The sequence below is a fragment of the Anguilla anguilla genome, chromosome 11 (assembly GCF_013347855.1).
Source record: "Anguilla anguilla isolate fAngAng1 chromosome 11, fAngAng1.pri, whole genome shotgun sequence".
Classification (NCBI taxonomy): Eukaryota; Metazoa; Chordata; class Actinopteri; order Anguilliformes; family Anguillidae; genus Anguilla; species Anguilla anguilla.
In genome coordinates, this window is record NC_049211.1 from 7318618 (window position 1) to 7345393 (window position 26776).

At 40.8% G+C, this 26776-nt stretch overlaps 5 protein-coding genes across 10 annotated transcripts in view; 4 read left to right on the forward strand and 1 right to left on the reverse strand.

Moving 5' to 3' along the window:
• LOC118207645 (calsyntenin-1-like) overlaps positions 1-4518 on the forward strand; it is a 40178-nt gene extending 35660 nt beyond the window's left edge. For all 4 annotated transcript variants that reach the window (XM_035381426.1, XM_035381428.1, XM_035381427.1 and 1 more), the window contains one exon: positions 536-4518. In XM_035381426.1, the coding sequence (XP_035237317.1) occupies positions 536-730 (195 nt within the window). In that variant the 3' untranslated portion in view covers positions 731-4518. The remainder of the gene's footprint in view (positions 1-535) is intronic.
• A 303-nt stretch (positions 4519-4821) lies between these two features.
• On the reverse strand, positions 4822-9404 carry lzic (leucine zipper and CTNNBIP1 domain containing). Of its 2 annotated transcripts, none has more exons than XM_035381431.1 (7): positions 9286-9404; positions 8662-8771; positions 8024-8159; positions 7578-7676; positions 6884-6979; positions 6234-6315; positions 4822-6001 (listed from the first exon to the last, which is right to left on the reverse strand). In XM_035381431.1, the coding sequence occupies exons 2-7, from the start codon at positions 8760-8762 to the stop codon at positions 5943-5945; spliced, it is 573 nt and encodes a 190-aa protein (XP_035237322.1). In that variant the 5' UTR covers positions 8763-8771; positions 9286-9404; the 3' UTR covers positions 4822-5942. The 2 variants fall into 2 exon arrangements, with proteins under 2 accessions (XP_035237322.1, XP_035237323.1); XM_035381432.1 differs by having other exon boundaries at positions 9231-9363.
• A 2390-nt stretch (positions 9405-11794) lies between these two features.
• Positions 11795-15303, forward strand: LOC118207647 (retinoid-binding protein 7-like). Of its 2 annotated transcripts, XM_035381434.1 has the most exons (5): positions 11795-12197; positions 12587-12671; positions 13421-13599; positions 13846-13947; positions 14353-15303. In XM_035381434.1, exons 2-5 carry the CDS (start codon positions 12599-12601, stop codon positions 14404-14406), a joined length of 408 nt encoding a protein of 135 aa, XP_035237325.1. In that variant the 5' UTR covers positions 11795-12197; positions 12587-12598; the 3' UTR covers positions 14407-15303. The 2 variants fall into 2 exon arrangements, with proteins under 2 accessions (XP_035237325.1, XP_035237324.1); XM_035381433.1 differs by lacking the exon at positions 11795-12197 and having other exon boundaries at positions 12233-12671.
• Positions 15304-16324: 1021 nt separating this feature from the next.
• LOC118207457 (retinoid-binding protein 7-like) lies at positions 16325-17841 on the forward strand. The gene is made up of 4 exons (XM_035381067.1): positions 16325-16541; positions 16808-16986; positions 17186-17287; positions 17498-17841. Exons 1-4 carry the CDS (start codon positions 16469-16471, stop codon positions 17549-17551), a joined length of 408 nt encoding a protein of 135 aa, XP_035236958.1. The 5' UTR covers positions 16325-16468; the 3' UTR covers positions 17552-17841.
• Positions 17842-19797: 1956 nt separating this feature from the next.
• LOC118207458 (retinoid-binding protein 7-like) lies at positions 19798-23295 on the forward strand. Its single transcript, XM_035381068.1, has 4 exons — positions 19798-20215; positions 21062-21240; positions 21472-21573; positions 22366-23295. Exons 1-4 carry the CDS (start codon positions 20143-20145, stop codon positions 22417-22419), a joined length of 408 nt encoding a protein of 135 aa, XP_035236959.1. The 5' UTR covers positions 19798-20142; the 3' UTR covers positions 22420-23295.
• The last annotated feature ends 3481 nt before the right edge of the window (positions 23296-26776 follow it).

Genomic DNA, 26776 nt, shown 5'->3' on the forward strand with positions numbered 1-26776 from the left:
TGGAGATTTTCAGCTCGGATGCGATTATTTGTATTCTTGGAATACAGTTTAATTTCCAGCACAGTTTGAATTGATCTGTACGCCATTATTTTATGTCACTATGATTAGCACGAGTTGTAACGGAAGAGAGATCTTGTCTCATTACTTGAAAATGTACCCCCTGTGTTTTGTTTCGGTATCATTAACGCGTTGCATAAAATTACCAATATTCTTGTTTTTCTCGTTTCAGGCACAAATCCTATTCCCTCATGGGCCACCAGTTCCTTTGTTTTAGATCCTCATTAGTCTTATTTCTGTAGCTTGTAGATGCTCGTATCCACAGAGCTTTACAGTTATAGCTATGACAACATCCATTCTAGAGAGTATCAGTCATGTGAGTCATGTAAGACAAACATAGAATTAGTTTTATTGAAGCAAATATATATATTTTTTTTTTGTGAATGAATTCATCAAGTGGCCAGGGACAAGTTCCATGTGGGCGATGTCTCTCTCTCATTATCCATATCCTTTCTTTCTCTTCTTGTTTGCTCTGTAGACATATGAAGACCAGCACAGCAGTGAGGATGATGAGGAGGAAGAGGAGGAGAGCGAGGATGGCGAAGAGGAAGATGACATCACCAGCGCAGAGTCGGAGAGCAGCGAGGATGAGGAGGGTGGTGAGCCCGAGGACCAGCAGGCGGCCAACAGACAGCAGCAGCTGGAGTGGGACGACTCCACCCTCACCTACTGACCCCGCCCCTCTCTCACGTGCACACACACACACACAAACACACACACAGGCCCATGCGTTCACACACACACACAGGCACTCACACAGGCGCACACACACACAAACACACACACACAGGCAAACACACAGGCTCACACACAAACACACACACAGGCACATGCGTTCACACACGCACGCGCGCGCACACACACACACACACAGAGCACCGTTGGAGCATTCCATCTCCCTCCTACCGTTTCCTTCCTCTGCACCCGTGGTGTACGACAGAAAAAGGATAATGATCCTTAAAGTAAAACACAAATCCTGTCTTTGGCTCAATATGCTGCTTCAGCTTAACTTCTATTGGTCAAGGTTTCCCTGAGTCGTACAGTTCAATATTCACACAGTAGGGCAAGCACAGGATTCGATTTCAAATGTATTTATTATTATTGTTTTTTTTTTTTTTTTGGGGAGACGCCCAAGATTTGTGTATGTTTTTGGCTCTGTTGGGAAACACTTGCACTTTTTTTTATTTTCCAGCTGTAACCGATCCAACCTGAGGTTTTTATGTATATAACATGCAGATGAAATTCCGATTTTCTCAGCAGACAAAGATGAAAAGACGCTCTTTGGCTTTTTCTCCGTTTTGTTTGTTTTGGCTAGAGAGACACAGCCCTTCAGGCTGATTGCTTTCCCTTTTTTTGTTTTCCCCTCCTTTTTTAGTGCATGAGTTAAAACTTGCAAAGGTCATGCGTGTAGAGGAATAAATTACTTTTTAATATTTTGTAAATATGAGAGAAATTACGTTATTAGTGAATGTGGTAGTAAAGACCAAGCCTAGAAAAAATGGGTCCAGCATATGAAAACGAAGAATGCGGAACACACTCGAATATTTGCGTTTCAAAGGCTGTAGCATGTTTGGAGACAGGCTAACCTCTTCTGCCGTGCTTGTGTAAAACGTCTGCTTCGGAGGAGAGGAACTGAGGTTTCGGTGAACCTTTTTCATTCGATGCTTTTATTTGGGGAAGGGGTTATTCGGGAAGGGGACAGGGGGTGTGGTGGCTGGTGGCTGGTGAAGTGTCATGGCTCCATGGGCTGTGCTTTGCTGGGCTTGCACAAGTATAAATGACTTAGGCAAACGTAAGGCTTTGCTCTGTATCATTTCCAACATAATTCTCTATTTGGCCAGTGGGGGGTTTTTTGGGCTTTGAGAACAGTAACCCTTGGGTGATTTAGGAGCTTGTTATTTATGGAGGTTTTGCTGTGTTAAGCGTTTCAGCATGGTAGTTTTTTTTTTTTTTACTCCTGTAGTGCATAGATGACTCATGGGAATCCAACACAATCACTTCACTTCTCTTCACAAGACAGTGTGAATTGCGGTCACCTGCCACGTTTGAAACTTTAACAAAATCAAATCAAACCAAACGATGAGAACAGACTACTGAAGGAGGAGCTGGGCTTTGCAGGTAGTTGGTGCTTCACAGTGGCGCGATAAAATAAGCTCGGTTGCTGCCATTCTTTGAGATCGGTGAGGCAAGAACATTTTCAGTAACTCCACTGCAGAAGTCAATACTCGAGCAAGGTTGTCAGATCACAAGATTTGTTTTGTCTAGAAAGGAGCATGTATAAGATTAATTTTCTGAAGTGTTTCCATGTTATATTAAAATCATTCTTATGACACCTTTTTTCTTAAAGGTTTTTTTCCAAGTTTTTTTTTTGTGTAGTGAAGCGATCGTGGTGATAAAATAAACGTGCATGCAATTTCTTTTTTAAAAATGCTTAAGAAAATCAGCCATATACATTCTAAATTCAATCTTGGGTCTCATTAAAACTATGAATACTTCTGCAGTTTACCTCTAGATTGTATTGTACTGTACATGAAACTGTAGAGTTTTATTAAGATTTGTTTACATTTGGTAAACTTGTTTTTCTCCTGGTTAAGATAGTGGCAATGAATTGGTAAGAAATGGTCTATATTTCCCAAAAAGAAGTTGCCGGTCACCCTTTCATTTGTTATCTGAAACTTGGATTGAGTGGCATTATTTCCTCACAAAAATAACCGTAGAATTCCCAGGTCTTGTGGACGTCTGAATGAATGAGTCTTCAGCTTCTTCACGTCAGGTTTGCTGACTTATGTGAAGGCATGAGGAAGGATTATACAGCCAATGAGGGGTAAACACGACCTGAGAAACCTCAGATATTAAAGGTACACATTTACATGAAAGTGAAAATATCGTAGGCTTGACCATAGAGATATTTTATTCTTGGGGATGTTTAAAGTACAAACTGACTCAAATTAAAATGATTTTTTTTAGTGTTTATTACTGTATGTTAGGCAGTTTTTATGAGACTTTAATATAGAGTTGAGGGTCTGGTAAAGCAGTGACTTTGTGTCACCCAAACACTCCAGTGAAATGCAAATAATAATAATAATGACAGAAATGAATTGTTGCAAAGTTTGGCCGGCGATTTCCCCTTCAATTTGAATGGGGCCCGTAGGGAGGCCCAGACTCCATGAGTGGCAGTTGGGAGTGCCTTTTGCCGATCTCAGCACATTTTAACACAACTAACAGAACACTTGCCCATGTGGTTTCAGCTGCGGAAAACCTATTTTTTAATTATGAAAATGCTAGATTTTCCCTCCAGTGCGGGGGATCGATTTTATTTCGGTTTTGTTGTAATGATCATTCTGGAAAAAAAATTGCTAGTTTTAATAAAAAGTGAAAGTTGAAATTGTCTTACATAGATGTATTGTGTTCATGTTGATGTATAGATGGTAGATCTTTCCATATGATATCATCTGTAGATATGTTGTCAAGTTTGCAAAAAAAAAAAAAAAAAAAAACTACTTCTGAAAGGCTGTACATTGTTAAAATTGCTATATGAAGCCAGTGTGGATTTGAGCTAATTGTATGGTCAGAAGTTGGTCTGAATAATTTGTTAAATTTTTTAGGTGCATTGCTTCATGCACTGAGGTGAAAGAGGCTTGTGTGGATGTATAAGAGCCAGTGGACATATCCCCATTCCTTCTCGCACAATCTCCATATAATTCATTCACTGAAAATATTTGTCATTTAATATCTCATTTTTGAGGACTTTGTGACCGGCTGTTGTGAAGTTTACAGACGCTTAGACAGTTCCATTACTGGATCCAGTAGTGTCATTCCATTCGAAAACCTGGCAGACACAGAATGTTATAATGCAAATATTTTCATAAGCAATTGATTACAAATATGCATCTGTTTACCAGATACTAAATTGCGCTGCTTTTTAAAAAGTGCTTACTTTTGATGTAGATCTCCAATCTTGAATCTGCATGTTGATAATACTCAGACTCGTGAGTTCTTGTGGTAAAATAGTTGTGACCTTATGTGTCCATATATTATGAGTCCGGTTCTCATCGCATACACTCATTGAGGTTAGGGGAATCTCGTCTTTTGCGCGGTCGGATACCTACTCAGTGTAAATTCTGTGGCATTGTGCGGCAGAACTCGGAGGGGGGTTGTAGCTCTTTAAATATTGTGAACCAGTCTGTAAATATACTGCTGATTCTCAGATAATGTTGTTCTACACTATCCTTACAACTGTCCGTTTCGCCATTCGAAATGTCCGTGTTCACCATTTTGTTTTATTTAATTTGTTTTTTTGCTGTTAAAAGTGAAAGGAACGGTGGTCTGAGGGCTGCTGAAAGCCGCCTTTGTGATTGTTTGGGGCGGTACTCGCTTTTTCGTCTTAGCTTGTGGCTAAGTTGGTGCTCGCTCTCGAACAAAATAAAGGACGAAGAGTTGGAATAAAAAAAAGAAAGTCGATTTTGCCTTCTTAATTTGTGAAATGTATTATGGTGTCATGAAACATGTCCTCGTATGCCGTTTTAAGATCACCCTTGGGTGGGTTATGTAATGCCATAGGGTGACTTGCGGTGTGACGCAAGTTGTCTTTTTTTTAACCAGTGCAAACAATTATTTTTGTGCCATTGATAACAGTGAAAGCAAGGCCTCTAAAATTTAAATTACCCCCAAGAAAGGGATGCAGTGAAGTTGGTCCAACACATGCTATGTACTGCAGCGCCACCTGTTGGCTGTAGAATGCCACAATATATTACAGGCATTGCATATATCACTAGTGCCATTTATTATAATTCTTTTCCACAAAGTTCTAATACAACTTTAAAACAAACAAAAAAAATCAACCATTTTTACAAAAAATGCAAAACACTTACACCCACAGCTTACATTCCATTAACATTTCATATCGTGAAATAAAACAAGTATACAAAGACAACGTTAACACTTCCAACAATTAGTACTGCAATATCACAAGTGTTCTACGCTTTATTTACCGAGAGAAACCCTGAAATTCCTCACAGCAGAACACTGTCGACAACAAACCCCGCCCACGCAGATGATCTTGACAGGGATGAGAGACTTCTCGAAGCTGCTCGTATTACAAAAAGCTACAAATTGGTTTTGCTTGTTAGCGAAGAGCTAAAATCTAAGACCATTGATTTGCCTTTTGATCTGCCTTGTGTAAATGATGACATTAATATCAAGTGCCCCATTATTAGAAGACTATTGGTGGCTTTTCTCATGGTGAAACTTGCCAATGCAACATGGCTGAGACTGTCTATCCTGGATATCTTCATTTGAAAGTGCTTGGATGTCAGGATTTTCCTCGTCCGATCTAGCTTTACATGAGCAAAAACTTGTATATACGGACTGTTCAGCAAATTCAAGCTTTGCAGACTTCAAATATGCACAGTATTCTTTTGCACACGTTGCAATTACAAGTCCTTCGTGCTTCATCCTATCAATGTTGTCCAACTGTTTGCTTCACATTTACACTGATTTAACCACGATTAAGGCATGAACGAACGTATTACTCATTTAACTGAAGACCACAGAAGTTCAAATAAAAAGGAATCCTACGGAAATGCCAATGTAGTACCATATTTACAAGCGAGATGTTTGTTACCGAGATAACGACAAGCACGTGGATGGAGGTTTTGAATTATCTCATCTTGCATAAAAACAACTTTCGTACAAGAAATGCAATGGATGAAAAATGACATGTAAACAATTTAATCTACTAAAACACTGCTTGGACCGACTGCCAACTGTGACATTAAATTATATGAGAGTAAGAGAAGTGTTCTCTTCCCTCAAAAGACGTTTAGCAGCAGCCTACGCAGTTAAGTGGGTGATCTTGGGAATGGAGAGGAGATTCAAGCTGCTCTCTATGTCTTGGTTTTCTCCACACCAGAGCAAGCCAAGGCCAAAATCTTGTCTTCTGATCCTGAGGAAGGAAGTGTGTCATAACTCCAGCAGTTATTTTGACAAGCACAACCACTTTTTTCAGGGGGGGTTCATATGTAACCCAACACAAATGAGGATAATAAATTATTAACTTTGGTTATAAGATGCTTCTATTGGGAAACTCCAAATGAAATGTGTTTTGATGCGTGTATGGATGACTTTTACATGCGTCAATAATACACTGATGATTAAAAAAAGGAGGAGAACCTCACCCAGGTCTGCGGTGACTTTCTCAAACTGGCTGAGGGTGGCGCTAGCGTTCGCCAGGAGAAACGACTCGTCCTCGGCTGTGAGCTGCGAACCCAGAAGAAAGAAAAATCAGCATTTTGAATCAGGATTTCTCCAGAGAACCATAATATAACATGACCTGGGTCACTACAGAACTGGGACTTTTTTTTAAATTTTTTTTATGCATCTTAAACCTGGCATTTGGACAGCCTTAGATCCTTAGAATCTGATAGCAAAATGTTTTGACCATGATGATTAGCTACCAAAGCCATGGGTTTGTGGTCTGATGGTGAATTCTAGTGCTAATGCATAAACCACTTGTTGTATGCTATGGAAAACAAGGAGTCTGAATACATGGTCAGAAAGCATTAACCGTAGATGAGCTCTAAATTTTCCATTGCTATTGGGTGTTTTTAACCTCAAAAGGGGGGGAAGCATTTGTATGTAACGGAACCACACCTTTTTTTTTACAGCTCGGTGATCATGAAAGCTGTGAGTCAGTAAACCGCCTGGGCAGTAATGCAAGCTGTCTACGTGTGACGTGTGGGTGAACACCGTCCACGCTGCAGTGCGTATATCTTTCCCATCCGAGTCCATTCATCCCGCAACCCCGCAACTGCAGCGGCCCCCTCACCTTCTCGCCCAGCTTCCTCAGCGCCGTGAGAATTTCCACCTTCTGCTGGGTGTACACGTCCCTCTGGAGCTTCCCCACCATGACGTCGCGGTCCATCTGCGGCGAGAGAGACAGTCACGAACGCCGCGTCGCTTCGCGTTTTCAACCCTCGCCCGAGCGCTGCCACTCAAAAACAAATCACTTCTCTTCCCCCCCCCCCCCCCCCCCCCCCCCCCCCCCCCCCCACAACCGGGCATGTGCAGTAAGGTTCCACCTTTAACACAGAGTCTCTGTCTCTCACTTTGGCTTAAAAAAAAAACAATTTCTACTTTCCCATCCACGTGTTAATTCTAGCGACGACGGATTACCTATCACTGGGGTGTTATGGCTGGACCATTGCACTCTCATTAATTGCTACTTGAGATGCTGCTGATTTACGAATTAAGGTCTTTGTCTTTTTTTTGTGCAGTAATTGTAAGTTTCTCTGGGCGGTATTTCCTGAAGCAAGATTACTGAGTTAGCTGGGTAGCTGCGCTGAGTATAACCCAGAACTGCTCTATTTACTTCAGTCCACGTTCTAGATTTAGGTGGGTTCAGGGCTTTACTCAGTGCAGTTATCCAGCCAACTGAGTGACCCTGCTTTGTGACACAGGGCCCTGGATAAGGGCATCAGACAAAGGTGTAAAATGAAAAAGGTAAACGTTTCCCATCTCACCTCGGCCAGCCGGGTCCTCAGCTGCCCGGGCTGTTTCTTGGCGAAGAGTCGGATCACCTCTGGGGTCTTGAACGCCTGGCTAATGGCTGCCTGAATGGCCTAGGAAGCCCGAGAATGAACACTACATTACATTACAGGCATTTAGCAAACACCCTTATCCAGAGCGACTTGCACAACGTTTACACAGCATTTACATTGCTTCCATTTATGCAGCTGGATATATATGCTGAAGCAATGAAGGTCAAGTACCTTGCTCAAGGGTACAACGACAGTGTCCTTTAGGTTGCAAGACCAGTTGCTAACCCATTATACTACACTGCCGCCCAGAGCACTAAGCACCACCTCTCAGAACAAGCCACAGATCTTTATTCACCATTTTAAAAAATGCATGTACGAACGGCACAATACATAGATAAATCGTAATCTAAAAGATAAATCATTTCTACCAGCTGCATTCCTCCAAGTTCATCCACCAGTGTCATGTTCCCAGACATGATCTTCTTCAGGGACTCATTGAACTCATTCAGCTGTTCCAGGGTCTCTTTTTTAGTCTCCTCGTACTCCTCCTCCTCCAGCTCGTCTCTGTGAATATCAGAGCAGGGATGCGTTGGCTGGGCGGAGGCACTCTCAACATTCCACAAAGGGGCTAAGAATTGGGGCGGGGCCAGGGGGCTATGGGGCTGTGGTTCATCAAACACTTCATAAACAAAAACTTTGACCTATACCTTACCATTATGGTCTCTGTGGAATCATTTGTGATAGTTCTGCCTTTTGAAAACACCCCAAAGATAAATTAGGATGACAGCGGCAATTAAGACCGTAAACTTGATTTACTCAGAGTTAAATTTATTCCAACATTACATAGCACAATTAAAATGCTGGCAGGCAGTTTAATTAGCAATTAAGATTGCACACCGTTGTTGCACTGATACCTTGGAATCATGCTCGCACAGCCAGGTGTTTCATTAATATGCTATATCGTTCCATTGTTTGTCGGGGACACATTGTTGCCGTCAGTACCAATGCCATTTACTACCGTTGCCAGTACGCTTTTTTGGCGATGGGATTAAGATGAATGAGCTACCTGCACTCTTCCAGGTCCTGAAGCTGCTGCATTAGTCTGTCGAGTTGCTCCTCCATGTTTTGTTTTAATTTAGTTGTTTCCGATTTCCCCCGGGAAGCCATGGCTACGCCCTAAAACGTAAGTATATTGTTATTCAGCAAGTTGCATGTGGAGCCAAAAATGTGTCCTATCTTTCTGGCAAATTATCGAACTACATATCAATCTAGCTAGTTCCACAAACCACCGCATAGAAACGGTAGCAACCTAGTTAAATGCATGTTTACAGAAGAGCAGAGAAACCTGGTATTATTCACGAAGAAACGTTTTTATTAAAAAGACAACTTGACACACCCAGGTGAATAGCAATTTGGCCAGCACACTATCACTGGCTAATAATGTTAAAATTATTCTTAGTACAATTTCAATGCTCGCTTTAGCTAGACAAGTTAGCTGCGGCGACAGCACTAAGATAGCTATAATAGCTAGTTAGCTAAACTTATACAAGTCCTTGGTGGCTAGTTAGCTCCAAAAACTTGTTTTTTTATTTAATTTTAATTCTTTTTAATGGTTTACATTACATATTTCCTTACGGATAGTGCGTTCAGTATGGCAATCTGGCTGAATTGAAATGCCTCCCTTTCTCACCTTTTGGTTATGGTCAAGCAAACCTATTTTGCGAAATCATCCCCTTCCGTGCTGTTTATTTATTATTTGGGATGTGCCTTTGACAAGGGGAACAATTTTTATGGTACACTGGTTTCCGGTTTTTGGTCCAATCAGAGGCATGTGTTAGTTTTTTTTTGGTCCAATCAGATACCCCTCAGTTCAAGCGACATCAAAGATACTCGATCTCTACAAAGATATTAAAGAATAAAATGATATTGTTGGGTCTGAACACGGATATAATGGTAAATTGGTAAATGGACTGCATTTATATAGCGCTTTTATCCAAAGCGCTTTACAATTGATACCTGTCATTCACCAGAGCATTTTAGGGGTTAGGTGTCTTGCTCAGGGGCACTTCGACACGCCCTGGGTGGGGCTCGAATCTGCAACCCTCCGACTGCCAGACAACCGCTCTTACCTCCTGAGCTATGTCGCCCCAATATAATGCTTATTATGGTATATATCTTCTCTCCCTGCAATATGATTTTGCCAGCCCCAATATTGGATTTTTTTTCACATGTATTGAGCGCATTTCTATTTTGCCAATTAAAGTATCAGGAAACATAGTCCAGTCCTATTTAATTAGCAGTTATTTATGCTACGAGGTAACGGAATATTAAACATTCTCTTACACTTCAATTTTTAATAACACATTTCAGAAATATGAATTAATGTAATCATTAAGTGACTTTTGTACTATGGTATTGCTCACAGTTTCTGTGACAGAGAGCCAATGCGGCAATTAAAAGGAATATTGGCCAGAGCACTGTTTTGTGTTTACTTCATGCTTGATTGGGCATTTTTTATCCACAGCGCATGGCCTGTAGAGCATGGTCAGCAAAAAAGCTCCCTTATACACCGTCATCATTAGTTTAAACAAGTATGTCTTGAGTTTGAAAGTCAGCATGTCGGTTATAAGTGGTGTTCACAGGTTCTCCAGGAAAACAAACAAGTTGTGTTTCCAGAGGAAAGCCACATGTTACAAAGCTCCTCGTGTGCTGGGGGTATTCAATCTGCATATACTGCAGAAACCACTGCATGTGATGAGCTCAAAACATGAGCAGAGCTTCTCAGTGAGGAGAAGATCATCAATAAGGGAGAACAAAGTGACAGAAGAGGTGTCCGTGTTCTACCTGTGCAAGGACAGGTATGGTGGTTCCAAAAAGCCTATGGCAACCCAAAGGATAAAATTCACACACACACACATGCATATGCAAACACACACATGCACGCATGCACACAGTCACACACATTCACACACTCACACACACACTCACACTCACACTCACACTCACACTCACACACACACTCACACACACACTCACTCACACTCACTCTCACACACACATTCACAATGCTCAGGCTTACATGCACTGTGTGTCATGTACCGAGGTAGAAGGGTGGGGACATCTGCAGTCACACCACCTGTAGACAAAATTATGCAACAGTAAAGCGTGTACCTTTTCTTCCCTGTACCTGAGTGCGTTTGCAGAGGGCAGAACGTCCTGGACAACTTTAGCATGACTGAGCAGCATTCCTCAGCGGGTGACAGATCAGGTACCCATCAATCTCACAGCCGTTAGACGGTTATGCAATTGAAATAAGATGAAAGTATCATGTCTGTGGGAAAGGGAAGTTAAAAGTGTAAAATACCACCTTGGAATTGAGTAGGTATATTAGACCAATTCTCAAATTACGATAAAAATAGAATAATAATTTAAAATATAAAATAAAATAATAATAATAATTGATCATTGAACAGAAATCATATATTTTTCAATTACTTTTGAATTACATTTGTATTTTTAATGTGGAGAGGAAATATTATAAGAAAAGGTTTATCTTAATTGTGTGAAATTTTCAACCTGAAGACATGTTTTATAAATCCTTTTCAGGAATAATTTATTTCTGCTTATTTGTCTCACAGGGCATTTCTAAGAGCACCATTGTGAGTATGAGTCATTTAATTAATTAATTAGCTGGACAGACCGTGGCAAGTGCATGAATGTTAGATTAAAAGGAAGACAAAGACTGTGAAGTGCATCATCATTGCATTTTCTATTAATTAAAGGCTATTTATGTTTACCTGCCTGCTGTGGCTTGTCTAGTCCTCATCTGCTAAAGATTGTTAATTTATCCATCAATGCAAGGATCCCACCCAAGTCACGGTAAGATCAAACCTTTCACACGTGTGATTTGATGAAATGGCTGAACCAATCATACTCAGGGACTCCTTTGATCCGCCTGGAATACACTTTCACACTGGCTGATCAAATTTAGTCACAATGGGGAAGGAGGGCTGAGGGCTGTAACTTCTGTTCTATAGTTTGGGTCCCAGGTATACCTTCAAACACTGAAGCACTGATTACATTAATCTTTCATCTGGGTTGTGTCGTGTAGATCAGCTATTATCAATAGCATTTTAGAGCGTAGTAAAGTCCTATGTTATGCTTATTATTATTATTATTATTATTATTACTGCAGTGGTTTTGAAGCCTGAAGACAAGGGTCTGTCATTGTTGATATTTGGGCATCTTGTTTAGCAGATCACAATGATTCTTTCATCAGACTAACACCTTTGTTAGTTCATCTCAGCATGAACATTATCACATTTCACACACAGTCTTTGCTCAGCCAATGACAAAGCATTCAGTTTGGGCAACACCCTGTCAAATATCAGACTAACTCTGTGTCAGGGGTCATCTCTGTCTTTAGAGGTTAATAAATGTGCACTTGCTGGGCTCTCATGCTGATATCTTGGTCTAAAGATGGACGGTGAAACAGAATATAACTAACGGCACATCAGCGCAGTGGTCTGTAGGCATGCTGCACCTTGAGAACCAAGGCAGGCTTCTTCCTTCCAGTAGCGTTATGCTACAGCGTCTAAACAGGTAAATAAATCATTCTGGGCAATGATTTACTTATGTAACTGACGGTTGACAGCACCCAGAGGCTAGAAAATGTTGTTTCTAAAAATGATGAGAAAAAAAAGAGGTAATTTACAAGTAGTGAGTTGCAAGGAAGAGGACACACCTGTCGCCCGGCTGATCGTTAGAGAAACAGCCGAGGGGTCAGAAAGAGTGCCAGAGTGAAGGGGCGGGGCTACGCCCTAGAGCACCGGCGAATGAGCTTCAGGCGAAAAGCCAACTCCGCCCCTTATCTGAGCTCATTTTGTTTTAAAACAAAGTGGTCTGTGCTTCTCATGTCCATCTCACTCTGAGCACCTGGAAAGTTTGTTTTTCCCTCTGTCTGAAACATATAATACAATACATCCAGTCAGACCTGCCTGAGTATGCCTGGCATTATCTGTGGTAGCTGGGAAATGATCAGCAATATCAACTTTGATGGGTACATGATAGCACTGGGTGAGTATTTAAAATGTTGCTTCAATGGCAACCTAATTGCATTTGTGTGCATGTGTGTGTGTGTGTGAGAGAGAGAGAGAGTGTGTGTATGTGCGTGTGTGTGTGTGTGTGTGAGAGACAGAGAGAGAGGGAGAGGGGGAAGACAGGGAGAGGTTTGTGTATGTTTTTGCTGCAGGTATACAGCAATGCGCTATTCAATACATGTAATCTCATTGGTTATTTATAAGTGAATATTTAATGAAACAGTACACTGCAACAGGGAATGAATTTTTGCCTCTTGCCCAAGCAATGAACAGAAATGGGCTAAATGAGCCTTTCTATTCTAGACAGGCGCCATTATATAAACTTATTTATGCGCAAAAATGCTTCTGTTGCCTTTGTGTTTGTTTGATCTTTAGTGTGGGATCTGGCTCAGTTGACTTTTTTGATATGTGTTAATGTTTAATTCTGCCTCAAAGAAGTTCATAAACATGTCTTCAAAGCTTAGGCAAAACACGCCTGCGAATACATCAAGCGAAGCCACACAATTGAAATATTTATTGATCCCGTTTTTTTTTTTTGGGGCCTGTGTGTCGAGAGGCTATACCACAACTGTAGGTTTCCAACCAAATGTAGTTCTGAGATGTCAGGCTTCAAAGCGGTCTGATATCACAGCATTACGTTACCTGATCTGAGCGGGGATTCACTGCGTACATAGTGCCGCAGGAACAAAGCCTGTTTGTCCCTGACTGTGACCCGTCCCTCCCCAGGAGTAGGAGCCCTCATGCGAAAGCTTGCCCTACAGCTGAAGCACAGGAAGGTGGTGGAGCAGGAGGGGGACGTCTACGTGGTGAAGACCCTCAGCACCTTCAGGAACTACACCCTCTCCTTCAGGCTGGACGAGGAGTTTCCGGAGTTCACCAAGGGTCTGGATGAGAGGCACTGCAAGGTATGGGACATGGGGCGGGGGGGGGGGGGGGGGGGGGGGGAATGCAGGCCAAGGGGAACTGGATCATGCATTTTTTAGCATATTTTGTATCCTAGCTATTTCCAAACCTTTTTTTTTGTTTGTTTTACAAATCTTCATTTTTCCCCAGTCAGTTCACCTCCCTGAATTTACACGGATTTACACCCAGATTTAGTGTGTAAACCTGCCTGTGACAGCAGAATGAGTGTGTAATCCTGTGCTTTGCAGTCACTGGTGTCCTGGGAGGGGAGCAGGCTGGTGTGCGTGCAGCAGGGGGAGAAGAAGGACCGCGGCTGGGCTCACTGGATAGAGGACAACCTGCTTCACCTGGTAAAGCACTGTTTCCACTGTGCATCGCTGTTGTTGTTGTTTATTTTTATTTATTTTTTTTACCATGCAACACAGCACCTGAATAGATTTTATTGTGCAATGCTCTCAATTGCTGTCAGCTGCTCCTCCACAACAACAGTGATGCTATGCAGATCTCATCCCTTTCACTTTTCACTTAAATGTAACCCTTTGAAGAGCGGGGGGTTTTTTTGGAATGGTTTTTTAAATTATTATTATTATTTTTATTATAAGTTAATGTTCTAGAACTCCACTGCTTTCAGTCACCAACAGTGATTGTTACATCTGCATTACAATGTTCAGTTAAGAACATTCTAATCACATGTTTGTATTCTTACACCTTAATGGGTTAATGCTGTTATCCTCGTTCCCAATTTTCTTCCCTAGGAGCTGTACTGTGAAGGACAAGTATGCAAGCAAGTTTTCAAAAAGAACGTTTGAAGACAAGAAGATGGCTGCCATTTCTTAAGGAGGAATTTTTTTAAAAAAATTTTAAAAATCAGAAGGCTCCACACTTCGGAACGAAGTACGGGAAGGATGGAGAAGAGTATAATGTTTTTCACACATTGCTCAACACCGTTTGAGTTTAAGAACAACATTCTTGCTGCATTCCCTGTGTGGCCTGCACAGATACATTCTTCAGAAACAATCCTAGGGCTAGCATGCCTTACATGGATGTGTCTCTAAGGATCAGATAGTTGAGTGTTTAAATGAGTGTTATGTAACAACGTATACCACTAGAGGGCACTCTTAGAACACAAAAAATAGAGATTACAGAAGGCCCCCCCTCATTTGTGATTAACCTTAAAGGTTATAAAATGTAAGGTATTTTTCCATTGTAAATGCAAAAGCCTGTATTTTGATTGTTTTCAATAATTTAAACAATGGTGCTATAGATGAAGTAAAAATTTGAGCAGTAGGCAAACCCTTATTGAAAAGAGTCTAATGACAATGTTGTATAAGAATGACTTGGAATCCAGGGTTATCAGATTTTGGTTCGGTATGTATTTTTTTAATGCTTATGGTTACTCACAAAAGTGATACATCAGTGCTGTATTTGCATCCATCAAGTAGAATCTGCAGGAAAACATGAACAGTTGAAAGAAGTATTCTCATAAAATTAAAACTGGGGGATAATACCTGTAACCCACTAGAGTAATTCTTATGTATTCAGCTACTGTTTGTGGAAATTTTAACGTTTTTATTAATTTTGTGAGTTCCTAAAAACATTAATTTTATGACTTGTCCTATCATGTGATATGACTTAAAAGGGGACACAAACATGAAAAGAAATCCAAATGGTAGCTTTACCATGATATAATGAACTACATGAGACATCTTGATATGAAATATTCAAAATGTCTTACAAAATGCCGAATGTAAACCTTTATTTTTTTAAAATTAAAAGATAAAAAGATTTAATTCTGATATTTTGCTGTATATTGCTGTATATTTTCTTGAGGCAAATTTACAATACAGTGCTGTTTAGCTGTTTCTCACACTGAGATACTGGAAGTGCAACTGTTTACTGATTTCAGAAAGAAGAATATAACATGAAGTGGATCTGGGAAGTGGACAAACAGCAATATGCTTGATCGTTGATTTGATCTCCAAATGAACAACCCAGTACTGCATATCTGTCTTCATATTGTAAGAACGCAAGCATGAAGTAGTGTATGTTTCACCCCACACGACCACCGCATGGGTGGGGAGGGAACCTGCTTTGCATTACGGACTCCCAGGTATGTTTGAGTTGAGAGAGTCTTGTCTGCCGAGCTCTGAGATTCAGGCAGGCTATAGCCATATGCTCCAATAAATCAAGACTCGTCTTGAAGCAGTGCAGCAGCGAGTGTGTAAAAATGAGTTTTCTGACATTTACAGATTTACAGACCTCTTGGTAAAAGGCTGTGGAAGCTCATCTGGTGCAGTATTTATCGGCAGTTTTATATTTCAATGTCAGTGACCCAGAATGGCCCTGAGCTCCGATTATTTATTTATTTATTTTTATTATTATTATTATTATTTTTATTTTTTGGGGGGGGGGGGGTGTTGTTAAAACGGTTAATATACAAACACGCAATCGTTGTCAAAGATAAAAATGCACACCGTTTTCCGTTAATGCATAATCATTAACCTATCAGACCTAATACAAACAATTAAGTAGTGCTTAGCTCTTTCTTGATTGGTAGCCCATGCGCAGCTGTGAAATTAAATTCCAGCTCGTTATTTCATTTAATGACAGACCGTACGTTTATATAACCAATTGCTGCAATCCCATGTGTTAATAGAAAAACGTTGGCTTTGATAGTTAATTACAATTAACGAAGTAGTTGTCTCAGATGTTTTAGGCTGTATGCGGCACGTGATAGCTTGGCCTTTCACAAATTAAATTCGGGCGGTTTTGTAGTGTAAAACCACTCTTTCGCGTTGGAGCTGCAAGCGTCTAAGCTGAGGCTCTCGTTGCCAGCTGAGCGTGCTTCTACGTACACATCTGAGAGATAACATGCCTGTTAACTACAGCGGCACGTGGAATATGATCAGTAATGTCAACTTCGACGGATATATGGTAGCTATCGGTGAGGAACTTCGGTCCAACTCCAACGGGTTCAGTTTTATTAAAGTCGTACAACGCAGCGATTATTAAAGATTATTAAAATGCTTAGGCCTCCATGGTTGAATTGGTACTGCAGTATCGCCGAACTGCCGCTTTATAGCGTGTCCTCAGCTCAGTCTAATGTGCGCATTTCCACACAGGAGCAAGCTGTTGTTAAGACTGATTCGTTCGCACCAGTTGTGGATCGTATGCGAGTTAACCATCTCTTTACACGTTGTCATCGTACAGATATTGACTTTGCAACGCGGAAGCTTGCCGGCATGCTGAAGACCCAGAAAGTGATTGATCAAGATGGTGATTTATTTACTATGAAGACTGTTAGCACCTTTAGAAACTACCACTGCTCTTTCAACATCGGGGAGGAGTTTGAAGAGGTGACCAAAGGATTGGACAACAGGAAGTGCAAGGTAGGATGGTGATTTGTGCCACATCTGCCTACTTGCTGGCTTTAATTTGAATTCCCACCCAAGTCTGGCTCACTGAATTTACTTTTTTGAAAAGTCGAAGCCACTCATGTACAATAGCATGCATGCATTCTTTTCTATAAACCGCGTTTAACATTTTAAATGGTCTACACTTGTATTTAATGAGTCGTTTTGTCTTCAGTCTGTGGTGAACTGGGATGGAGACCGAATAGTGTGTGTGCAGAAGGGGGAGAAGAGGAATCGGGGCTGGACCCACTGGGTCAAAGGAGATCACCTCTACCTGGTACGGTGGATTTCTTTTTCTCCCTACTTGATGACCGGGAAGGAGTGGAAATGCTCTGTTTTGATTGGTTCTAAAAGCTTAGGTTTCATTTGGACCCCTAATAGGGTTTTGGTTTTTAAACTGAGTTTCTGGCGTTTCTTTTGGACAGTTTAATTTCTTTCTGTCCAGATGTTGCGATAGTAATCTCATTTCTTTCTCTTCTCTCTCAAGGAGCTCTGCTGTGAAGGCCAAGTGTGCCAACAAATTTTTAAAAAGAATCCATGATTTTGCTGATTGCAGACAGAAAATCAATTGTATTTAACTTTTTACTTTGAACATTTTGGCTTATGTTTTACAATTTTGTTTTGTTCCAGTGTCATGATTTAAATCCTCAAATACCAAACCGTTCATCCACAGCCCACTGAATGCAGTTTAGCGTCTGCACACACTTGTCTTCAAAGATGGCTTTTCATGAAAATTAATTATGAAATCCCCTGTCAAAATTTTGCTCCTGCTATTTTCCCGTGTTCCGTAGATGCTGAATAAAGCACCGGTGATTGCATAAAACACTTGACTTATTTAATGAGCTGATTGGGTGGAGGGGAGATGTTGGGGAGGTGTTGGAAGAATGACACTTCATGAACACATTCAGGACTCTGCACTGGAAAATGGAAACATCCCCATTTAGTTATCTGGCATATTGGTGATGCTCAACACCAATTTAATATTACAACAATATTACAGTATGTCCCTATTAGTTTGTCTGTATTGGCCCTCTTGGAGAAAATGACAAAAGCTGAACAATACAATTACACTGGTTAGCTGATGTGAGACCTTGACTGAAGTTTAATTCTGGTAAACATCTTTGGTGTTACTTTAGACTTTTTGAACTATTGTTGCTCATTTAACCCGTATTGCTAAAAAACCAAACTGTTTTCACAAGCCAGTCTTATGAATGATCTGGTATTTTGCAAGCAGTTTTGGGGTGAACATTACATTACAGGCATTTAGCAGACGCTCTTATCCAGAGCGACTTTCATTGTATCCAACGGCAGTGTCTTACCAGGGATTCGAACCTACGGCCTTTAGGTTACAAGACCAACTCCTTAACCATTATACTACACTACTGCCCCCAAAACAATTTTGTGGTTATACAAGCCTTCAAGGATGTCTCTCAAAGGGTCTAAACAGAGATGCACTAAGCTGGTTGACAAATCATCTGAGTTACTTATGTAATTTGGAGCATACAAGCGAAGCATTAATGGTGCCAATCGTCTTAGTGTGTGAGATGGAATAACAGGATTTATTTGACAGTAGGTTCTATGTAGCTTATCCTGTATGTTCTGCAAATGCTCTCAGAAGGAAGCTTACTCGAGATTAACATGGCAGAAGAGACTCATTGTCCATTCTATACAGACCTGTAGAATTTGCCTATAAATCTCGTCTTTTTAGTGTTGATAAGTGGTTCTTTCGCTAGATCTCACAAGCTCTGGTACAAGGTTCACCAAGAATATGAAGTTGAAACTGGCATCTGATAGGGTGCACATCAGTGGTGATGTGGAGTGTAACCAGGACCTAAACACTGAGGTCGCAGACTAGTTAGAGGTGGGGTGGGGATGGTAGGTTAGGACCTGGTATGCTCTTTATTTTCCCCTTTTAATATGTTGATTTAACTGAGGATGCATTTTACAATGTCAATGCTGCACATATGCTTCTAGATTAGGCTTAACTTTGAGCAAATATTAAATACCATTCATTTGCCGCCTAAGTGAATTGTAACCGGCGTTCTCACTAAAAAAATAAAATCAAATCTAGGCTTTAGAAATGGACATGGGGGTTGGGGTGGGGGGGGGGGGGGGGGGGGGGGAGGATGTGATGGACGTGACTTCAGTGTCTGCAATGCTGGTTACGCCCTGGTGGTGGCCTAGGTCTGGGCCTCAGGCACTAATGAGAAATGGGGGCTCAATTGCAGATTGCTAACTCACAATTGTTTTTGTATACATTGTATTATATGTATACCCTCTATCTAAAACAAAAAAAACTTGAAAGCCTTAAAAACAGCTACAATTATGTGTTTTATTTATTTTTAATTGCAAGTATGTTAAAGGTGTGTGGTTTGTTTTGGCTTTACAACCCCATGCATAATTGCACATTTGTCTGAAATTCAACTTATTTTGTCCTTATCTGTCTGGAAAAAGTCTATAATCAAGTTCATTTGTAAGGAAAATTAAACGATGAAAGATTTAAAATGAAAATGGCATCATTCAACCTAAACTGAAAGTAAATGGAAAATCCATAAGACCAAAAAGCGGTTGGAATAAGAATACTGGAAAAACAAATCCATGATATAGATAATGCAATGCTGCATTTCCTTGACGATGACACTGTGCATTGTTTCGAGGAGAGGACACATTCCAGGGGTGACCCTTATTAAAATGTGCACCATTTGCATCCACCAGATTATTGGCTTTAGCCTGGTAAATCTTCCACATAACTGGTCATCGCAATGCATTTTCGGTTGTGGTTCACATCCATTTAATTTAATTTCGACTGATTTTTTTACATTAATACAAAGGAACATTAGGGGGAATCTGAAACTAGGTGTTTTATGATGCCGAACAACTTTCTGCAAAAGAACAGCTGGGAATTGACTGACCACCTTAGACTTTTGAAAACTGGGTCAGGTGACGGACTCTTAGCCGTTATGAGAGCAGCAGAAGACCTCCCACCTGTCCGTTATTCAGGTGGTAGTAAAACTCAATTTGGTCGCGTGCCCCTGCAGTGTTGCCTAGCTTGGGAAGTCCCAGCCTGAGGACAGAAGTGCAGCTCGCGGGTCGGAACAGTTTCCCTGGCAACGCGTAATTAACGGGTTCAACATGCCCGTCGACTTCAGTGGCACGTGGAACATGGTCAGCAACGACAATTTTGAAGGGTGGATGTTGGCAGTCGGTGAGTACGTTGGTTTTTTTATTTCTAAAGTTAGCTTTGCAACGGTCGTTTTAGGTTCAGGCACACAATGGTACGCAATAGAATAGCTTTTCTGGTTTTATTAAAAGCAACCAATGGCAATGCATTTGTTTGGTAAGCTAAATGACAGAACATTTTCAATGTGTGACCCCCCCCCCCCCCCCCCCGCCCGCAATGTTACAGTCTCCAGGTTTTGAGTTACCATGCTATTCAGTGATATAAACTGTCAGAAAAAGAACATTTCTTTATCATTCAGTTCAAGGTTATTCGATTCAATACGTCCAATAAGTAGAACAAAAATCTTTAGGGTGGCCATGGGGAAAGAATATTTATTTTGCCCTTGAGTATATTCTTGAACTGTGAAATAAAAGCTACTGAATCATGGTTTGTGGAGATGCTTCACTTTCATTTTTATGCTGTGTGTAGGCCTGCCATAATTTTGGGGTGCCTTGATGCTGCTGTTGTTTGTTGCTGCTTATTGCTGTTATTGTTGGTTGTGAGATGGATATCTGAAGATTGCTGTATGGCACATGAGGATTTTCCTAAAGGACTTGTCAATCAACACAGTAAATAAAATGTCCGGTATTAATTCAACACTAACAGAGTTTATATTAGTCATAGGGACCACATGCACTCTTGGAGTACTTAAAAGTACTTTGTAAGAATTGATTTAACACCGAACATTTTACTGTGTACAGTCTTTGTTCAAGCAGTGAGAGTAAGCTTATTGTTTCAGGAGCAGCGATAGCTCTAGCTCTACTAGGGTTGATAGGTACAGTATCTGAAATGGGTTTGAGCTGTTCTGACACAGACGCGTCCTCGACTCAGGAATCGACTTTCCCACGCGGAAGATCGCCCGGCTGCTGCGGCCGCAGAGGGTCATCGAGCAGAGCGGCGACGTCTTCACCATGAGGACCGTCAGCCCCTTCCGGAGCTACAGCTGCTCTTTCAAGATGGGGGAGGAGTTTGAGGAATTCACCAAGGGACTGGACAACAGGAGGATCAAAGTAAGGACGTACTCAGCCGGCGCGAACCCTCCTCTTCTCATCTGTGCCGTGGTTCTTTTCGTGCCAAAGGGGTGTGGCTGGCATGACCAATGTCATTTTCTCTCGAACAATTTATTGATCGACAGACGGGAGATTTGAACAGGTTTTCCCTCAGTTTGGGTGTCATTGTAATATTAAAGTGAACAGGTTGTACAGTGGCATGGATGTGCTGAACTTCCTCTCTGCCCTCAGACTGTGGTGAACTGGGATGGTGACAGAATCGTGTGCGTTCAGAAGGGAGAGAAGGAGAACCGAGGCTGGACCCACTGGATTGAGGGAGATCGGCTGTACATGGTAAAGTGTTTTTACTGTGCTTTTACTCTGCTTTTACCACACATTTACTCTGCTCTTACGCTGATTTTACTATGCTTTTACTCTGCTTCTATGCTGCTTTTACTCTGCTTTTACCACACATTTACCATGCTTTTCCTGTGATTTTACTGTGCTTTTACTCTGCTTTTACTATGCTTATACTCTGCTTTTACCATGCTTATGATTTTACCCTGCTTTTACCATGCTTATACTTTTACTCTGCTTTTACCATGCTTATGCTTTTACTCTGCTTTTACCATGCTTATGCTTTTACTCTGCTTTTACTCTGCTTTTAATGTGCTTATGCATTTATTCTGCTTTTACTATGCTTATACTCTGCTTTTACCATGCTTATGATTTTACTCTGCTTTTACTTTGCTTATACTCTGCTTTTACCATGCTTATGCTTTTACTCTGCTTTTACCATGCTTTTACTCTGCTTTAACTCTGCTTTTACCATGCTTATGCTTTTACTCTGCTTTTACCATGCTTATGCTTTTACTCTGCTTTTACTATGCTTATGCTTTTACTTTGCTTTTACCATGCTTATGATTTTACTCTGCTTTAACTCTGCTTTTACTATGCTTATGCTTTTACCATGCTTTTACCCTGCAGTACGATGTGGGTTGTCAAGGGTAAAATAAATAGAAGATCATAGGATGTTCCAATCAGTACATTTACTATTGTGTGCATGCATGTGTGTGTGAGAGAGAGGTACACAACAAAGATGATTGTTGGATGTGTCATTTCTCTTTCTCCTGTTGCTTGATCTAGGAGCTTCGCTGTGAGGATCAAGTCTGCAGACAAGTTTATAGAAAGAGATGTTGATCTTGTAACAATTTTGTATAAAATATTGAAATGGTCAATGCAAGCACTTAATTATCTGCTATGTGAAAAAGCAAGTTATTAATTATTTTTTGTTTACAAACATGTACTTTTTAGCATTTAGTTTTTTAATCCCCATGTACAGTAAAAACATTATTTTACTTCACCTATGTAAAATGGGGCTGGTGACTTAGTGGTTTAGTGTCCTTAGGAATTACAGTTAATAATAAAAAATGTAACTAATTTTCTCTCACATTCGTCCAAGTGAAGCCCACAAAAAAATCCTCTAACATACTCAGTAATCCAGGCTTGTTCTCTACAACACAACATCTGGTCTGTTTCCATGGAATTTTCCCCTCTTGAATTTTACAGCAATACTGGCTACTAGGCTGTTAACTGGTGTGGCCACTAGAGGGCCCCCTTGCACCCTTTTCCTTATTTGAATTTAGGCGCTATAATGAGAGCTTCTGGGATTGCTTACCACTGGACGGTTGTGTTGGTTTGTTCAGACGGATGGAGTTCTGTTTTGAGTGCTACATGCGATGCAATCCAGATATAGCTGTTCTGTACACATACAATATGTAGATGAAAAGGGTGTTCAGCCATTGGCTTAACAAAATGTTTCAGAGTTGAGAGTAAAACAATTTTTCCTCAAACTGAATGAGTCCACTTTGGTAGTTTATGTGGTAAGGAGGAAACTTATCTTCAGCGCGAGAGCGACAGCAACAATTAAACACATGATCATCGCCATATAAACACTTGACAGTGACAGAGCCAGTGACAAATCACTTTCAACTGAACAGGCAACATTTGCGTTGTAGTCTAAATTGGGTAAAAAGGAAATGGAAATCCTTATTGAACCAAAGCTATTGTGCATAACTCCCATTGTATTAAAATAAACCTTATCAAATGAGTCAGATGTCTGAATGAGTACTAATTTTAAATAATCTTTTTTCCCCTGCTTTTTCTCCATATTTAGTTATTTTTGGTCTCAGGGTGATTCAGTGCAAAGCCTGCAAGGTTTAGTGAACAGGCGTCCCTCCATGTTTAATTATGCCATATTTAGTGGACATTCCATATTAAAATTAACAACCCATGCTTATTCACGCATGGTTAAAAAAAAAAATAGACATGAATTATAATGGCGCACTGAATTTTCCCAGAATGCAATACACAAGAATGTTCTTCACCACCTTCTAATGAAGCTGGAACTACGGTAAACAAGGGATGATTTCATGTAACGCCAGGGAAAAAAAGACTGCTTCTTGTGATGTCATCTGAGCGTCTCTTTATTTTTGCTTCCTCCCAACCCCTTTTAATAGGCGGTAGCACACTGGCGTAGTCTAGCTTGCTCATCAAACACGATAGCTCATCTGTGATACTATATGGAGCATGAGCAAACTTATTAAATCATCAGGACATGAAACAGAATGTGTTGGATATGATGACGCAACTGGGATGGTGCAAAGTTGGGACTTCCCTCTCTTGTAGTGCTTTCCCCTGCCTGCGTTTATTAATGTGGCCTTATTAAAAATTGAAGCATGTCAAAATGTCGGTTATATAACAGGAATAACGGGCAATGAATTCATCTGATTTCTGAGAGACAATTTTTTACATCCAGACGTGGTACTTTAGACCACGACTGGTCCGGGAGATAATGTTTCAAAATGGCCCCCTGAATGGTGCATTGGATCACCATTGGAGCATTTAGGTTGTGGTGTCATCATAGTCAATGCAGGGATTTCACTTTTTCAGCTGCAACACCTTTTATTTTTTCAAAAAGCTTCTTGAGATTTCTTTCTTTTAACTACACATCATCACTTAAATTGAGGGCTGTAGATGTGATCTGCATTTTGTTTTGGTTAATGCACAATTACACTTGAAGATAGAACATTGATGTATGTGTATTTTAAACTACATGTTTGGCTCCAGATTAATTCATCGCTCCTTGTCTGAACAATTAAATAATAATAATAATAATAATAATAATAAATAAAAACAGGTCAGCTTGAGCGTGATTTAGCCGCTACCAAAATCAGCTCTGAGCCGAGCACGTCTGCTTCTGGCTGCAGCACAGGGCGCTCATCAAATACACAACAGCTTTAAAATGAAATGGAAAATTAATAAAGGTTGGCTGTTGTCATCACATCTCTTCTGTTCATTCGAAACCAAAGTGGAGCATATATTCCACAGACTCATTTGTCTCCATGGAGATCATTACGGTGTGTCCATAGCAACATACGCTGTCCTTGAATCACCCTCTGTGTTTAATAATTCTGTCCTGTAGTAAATACGCTGTAGATGAAGCATATTATGCATGTAGATGTTCTACTTGCATTGAAATGCACTGGTTGATCTTGTATATACTTCAGATATATTCGCTGCTATGCGGTTGTTATGTGCATGGGGAATCTCATTTTTTATGTAAATGTATATTATAGCAAAGTATGTATTTCTATATATCACTCCACTTTCCTAAGACACTTATTCCTGGTCAGGGAATACTGTATGTGAGCTGGAAAAGAGGTTGAAATAAGAAGAAAGGTCTCGGAATGAAATGGGCAGTGGGTGGCATAGGGGTGGCACAGTGGCCAGAGCATGCCATGCATGCAGTGGGCAAGAGGCAGGAAATCACCCTGGACACGTTGCCAGTCCATTGCAGGGCCCACACACCATTCACTCACACACTCATACCTGCAGGCGATTTAGAGACTCCCATGAGCCCACTGCATGTCTTTAGACTGTGGGAGGAAACCGGAGTACCCGGGGGAAACCCACGCGGACACGGGGAGAGGGAAGAACATGGAAACAACTCCACACAGAATGGCCCCCGGTCAAGATTCAAACTCAGGACGTTCTTGCTGCTAGGCGACAGTTCTGCTGCTGTGCTGCCTGTTTCAATATATTAGAAACTGGGTAAAGTTTACTGACATAATGTAACATTATGGTATATTTGTTTATACAGACCTGTGAAATACAAATGGATATAATGGAGAAATAATTTTTGTCAGTGTATTTGTCTGATATTTTTATTTTCTAATATTGCACTCCTTCATGAAACTTCATTCAGTAATGTTTGCCATTGTTTCTTACTGAACTGTAGCTGTTGGCAATGGGTGGTTGATCGGTCGGTTTTGACTGGGGGATTTTTCACTGGTGCTGCAAATGACTACATCGGCTGGGTAAGGTAAGACAGATGCCACATTTGCTGTTGCCATGGCAATGAGTTCTGTCTGACTTAAGATTTCCTCTTCGATCAAAATATCTATTATACAGTCACATACTCCCAGTTCTATTTATGATCAGATATTGTGTTGCATTTACTGCTGTTGACGAGGCCGATTTAGGAAATGATGTAAGAGGAGCAGGAAACTGATTGGGAAATATGTTTTATTTTTGTGCTGATGAGAGCTATACACTGGTGGCTGGTGAGATTAGCTTCCACCTTCACTGTAAGGTGCTTTGAAGCTGTGAAAGGCATGATGTAAATCTAATCCATTCTCATAAACAAATTTATTTTCTGTTTAGATCATTTTTTCCGGGTTGACATTGATACATTAACTGCCTCACATGCCATATAGCCTGGTTGTATGGCCTTCGTTTGTCACCTGACCTTGGGGGGTCAGGTAAGGTAGCGGCTGTAATTCTGTGCCCAAAGTCCCCTAGTTCAGATCTCCCCAGCACTGCTCCACACTACAGTACACAGTGCTGACTGCCTCCCACATCAGCTGCAGTGTTCCTGGTGTATACTGTAGCTCACGCAGCGACATAGCTCAGGAGGTAAGAGTGGTTGTCTGGCAGTCAGAGGGTTGCCGGTTCGAACCCCCGCCCCGGGCATGTCGAAGTGTCCCTGAGCAAGACACCTAACCCCTAATTGCTCCCAACGAGCTGATTGGTACCTTGCATGGCAGCCTTTCGCCGTTGGTGTGTGAGTGTGTGTGTGTGTGTGAATGGGTGAATGAGAGGGATCAATTGTAAAGCGCTTTGGATAAAAGCGCTATATAAATGCAGCCATTTATATATATATATATATATATATGTCTACAGCATAGCAGTTATTTCCAATTTAGTTCATTGTTTTTGTTCTCCTCAAATGAGGACCACATGTGAAGGAGTGACGTTTCTGTTACACTGTTCCAATGTATTGTGGGTTGATTTGAGTTGATTGAAACTTTTGATTTGGTTTATTTGATTTGATTTATTTGCACTCATCATGTAGAAATTACAAAATAGAAGAAATACACTTACTTAAACCAATACAAGGAGGACTACTGTAAAAAGGGAGATGTTAAAATGAGAAACAATTTGTAAAGTATTGAGTGCAAGGATTACCCATTAAGCCAGCAATAGCTGGCTCATT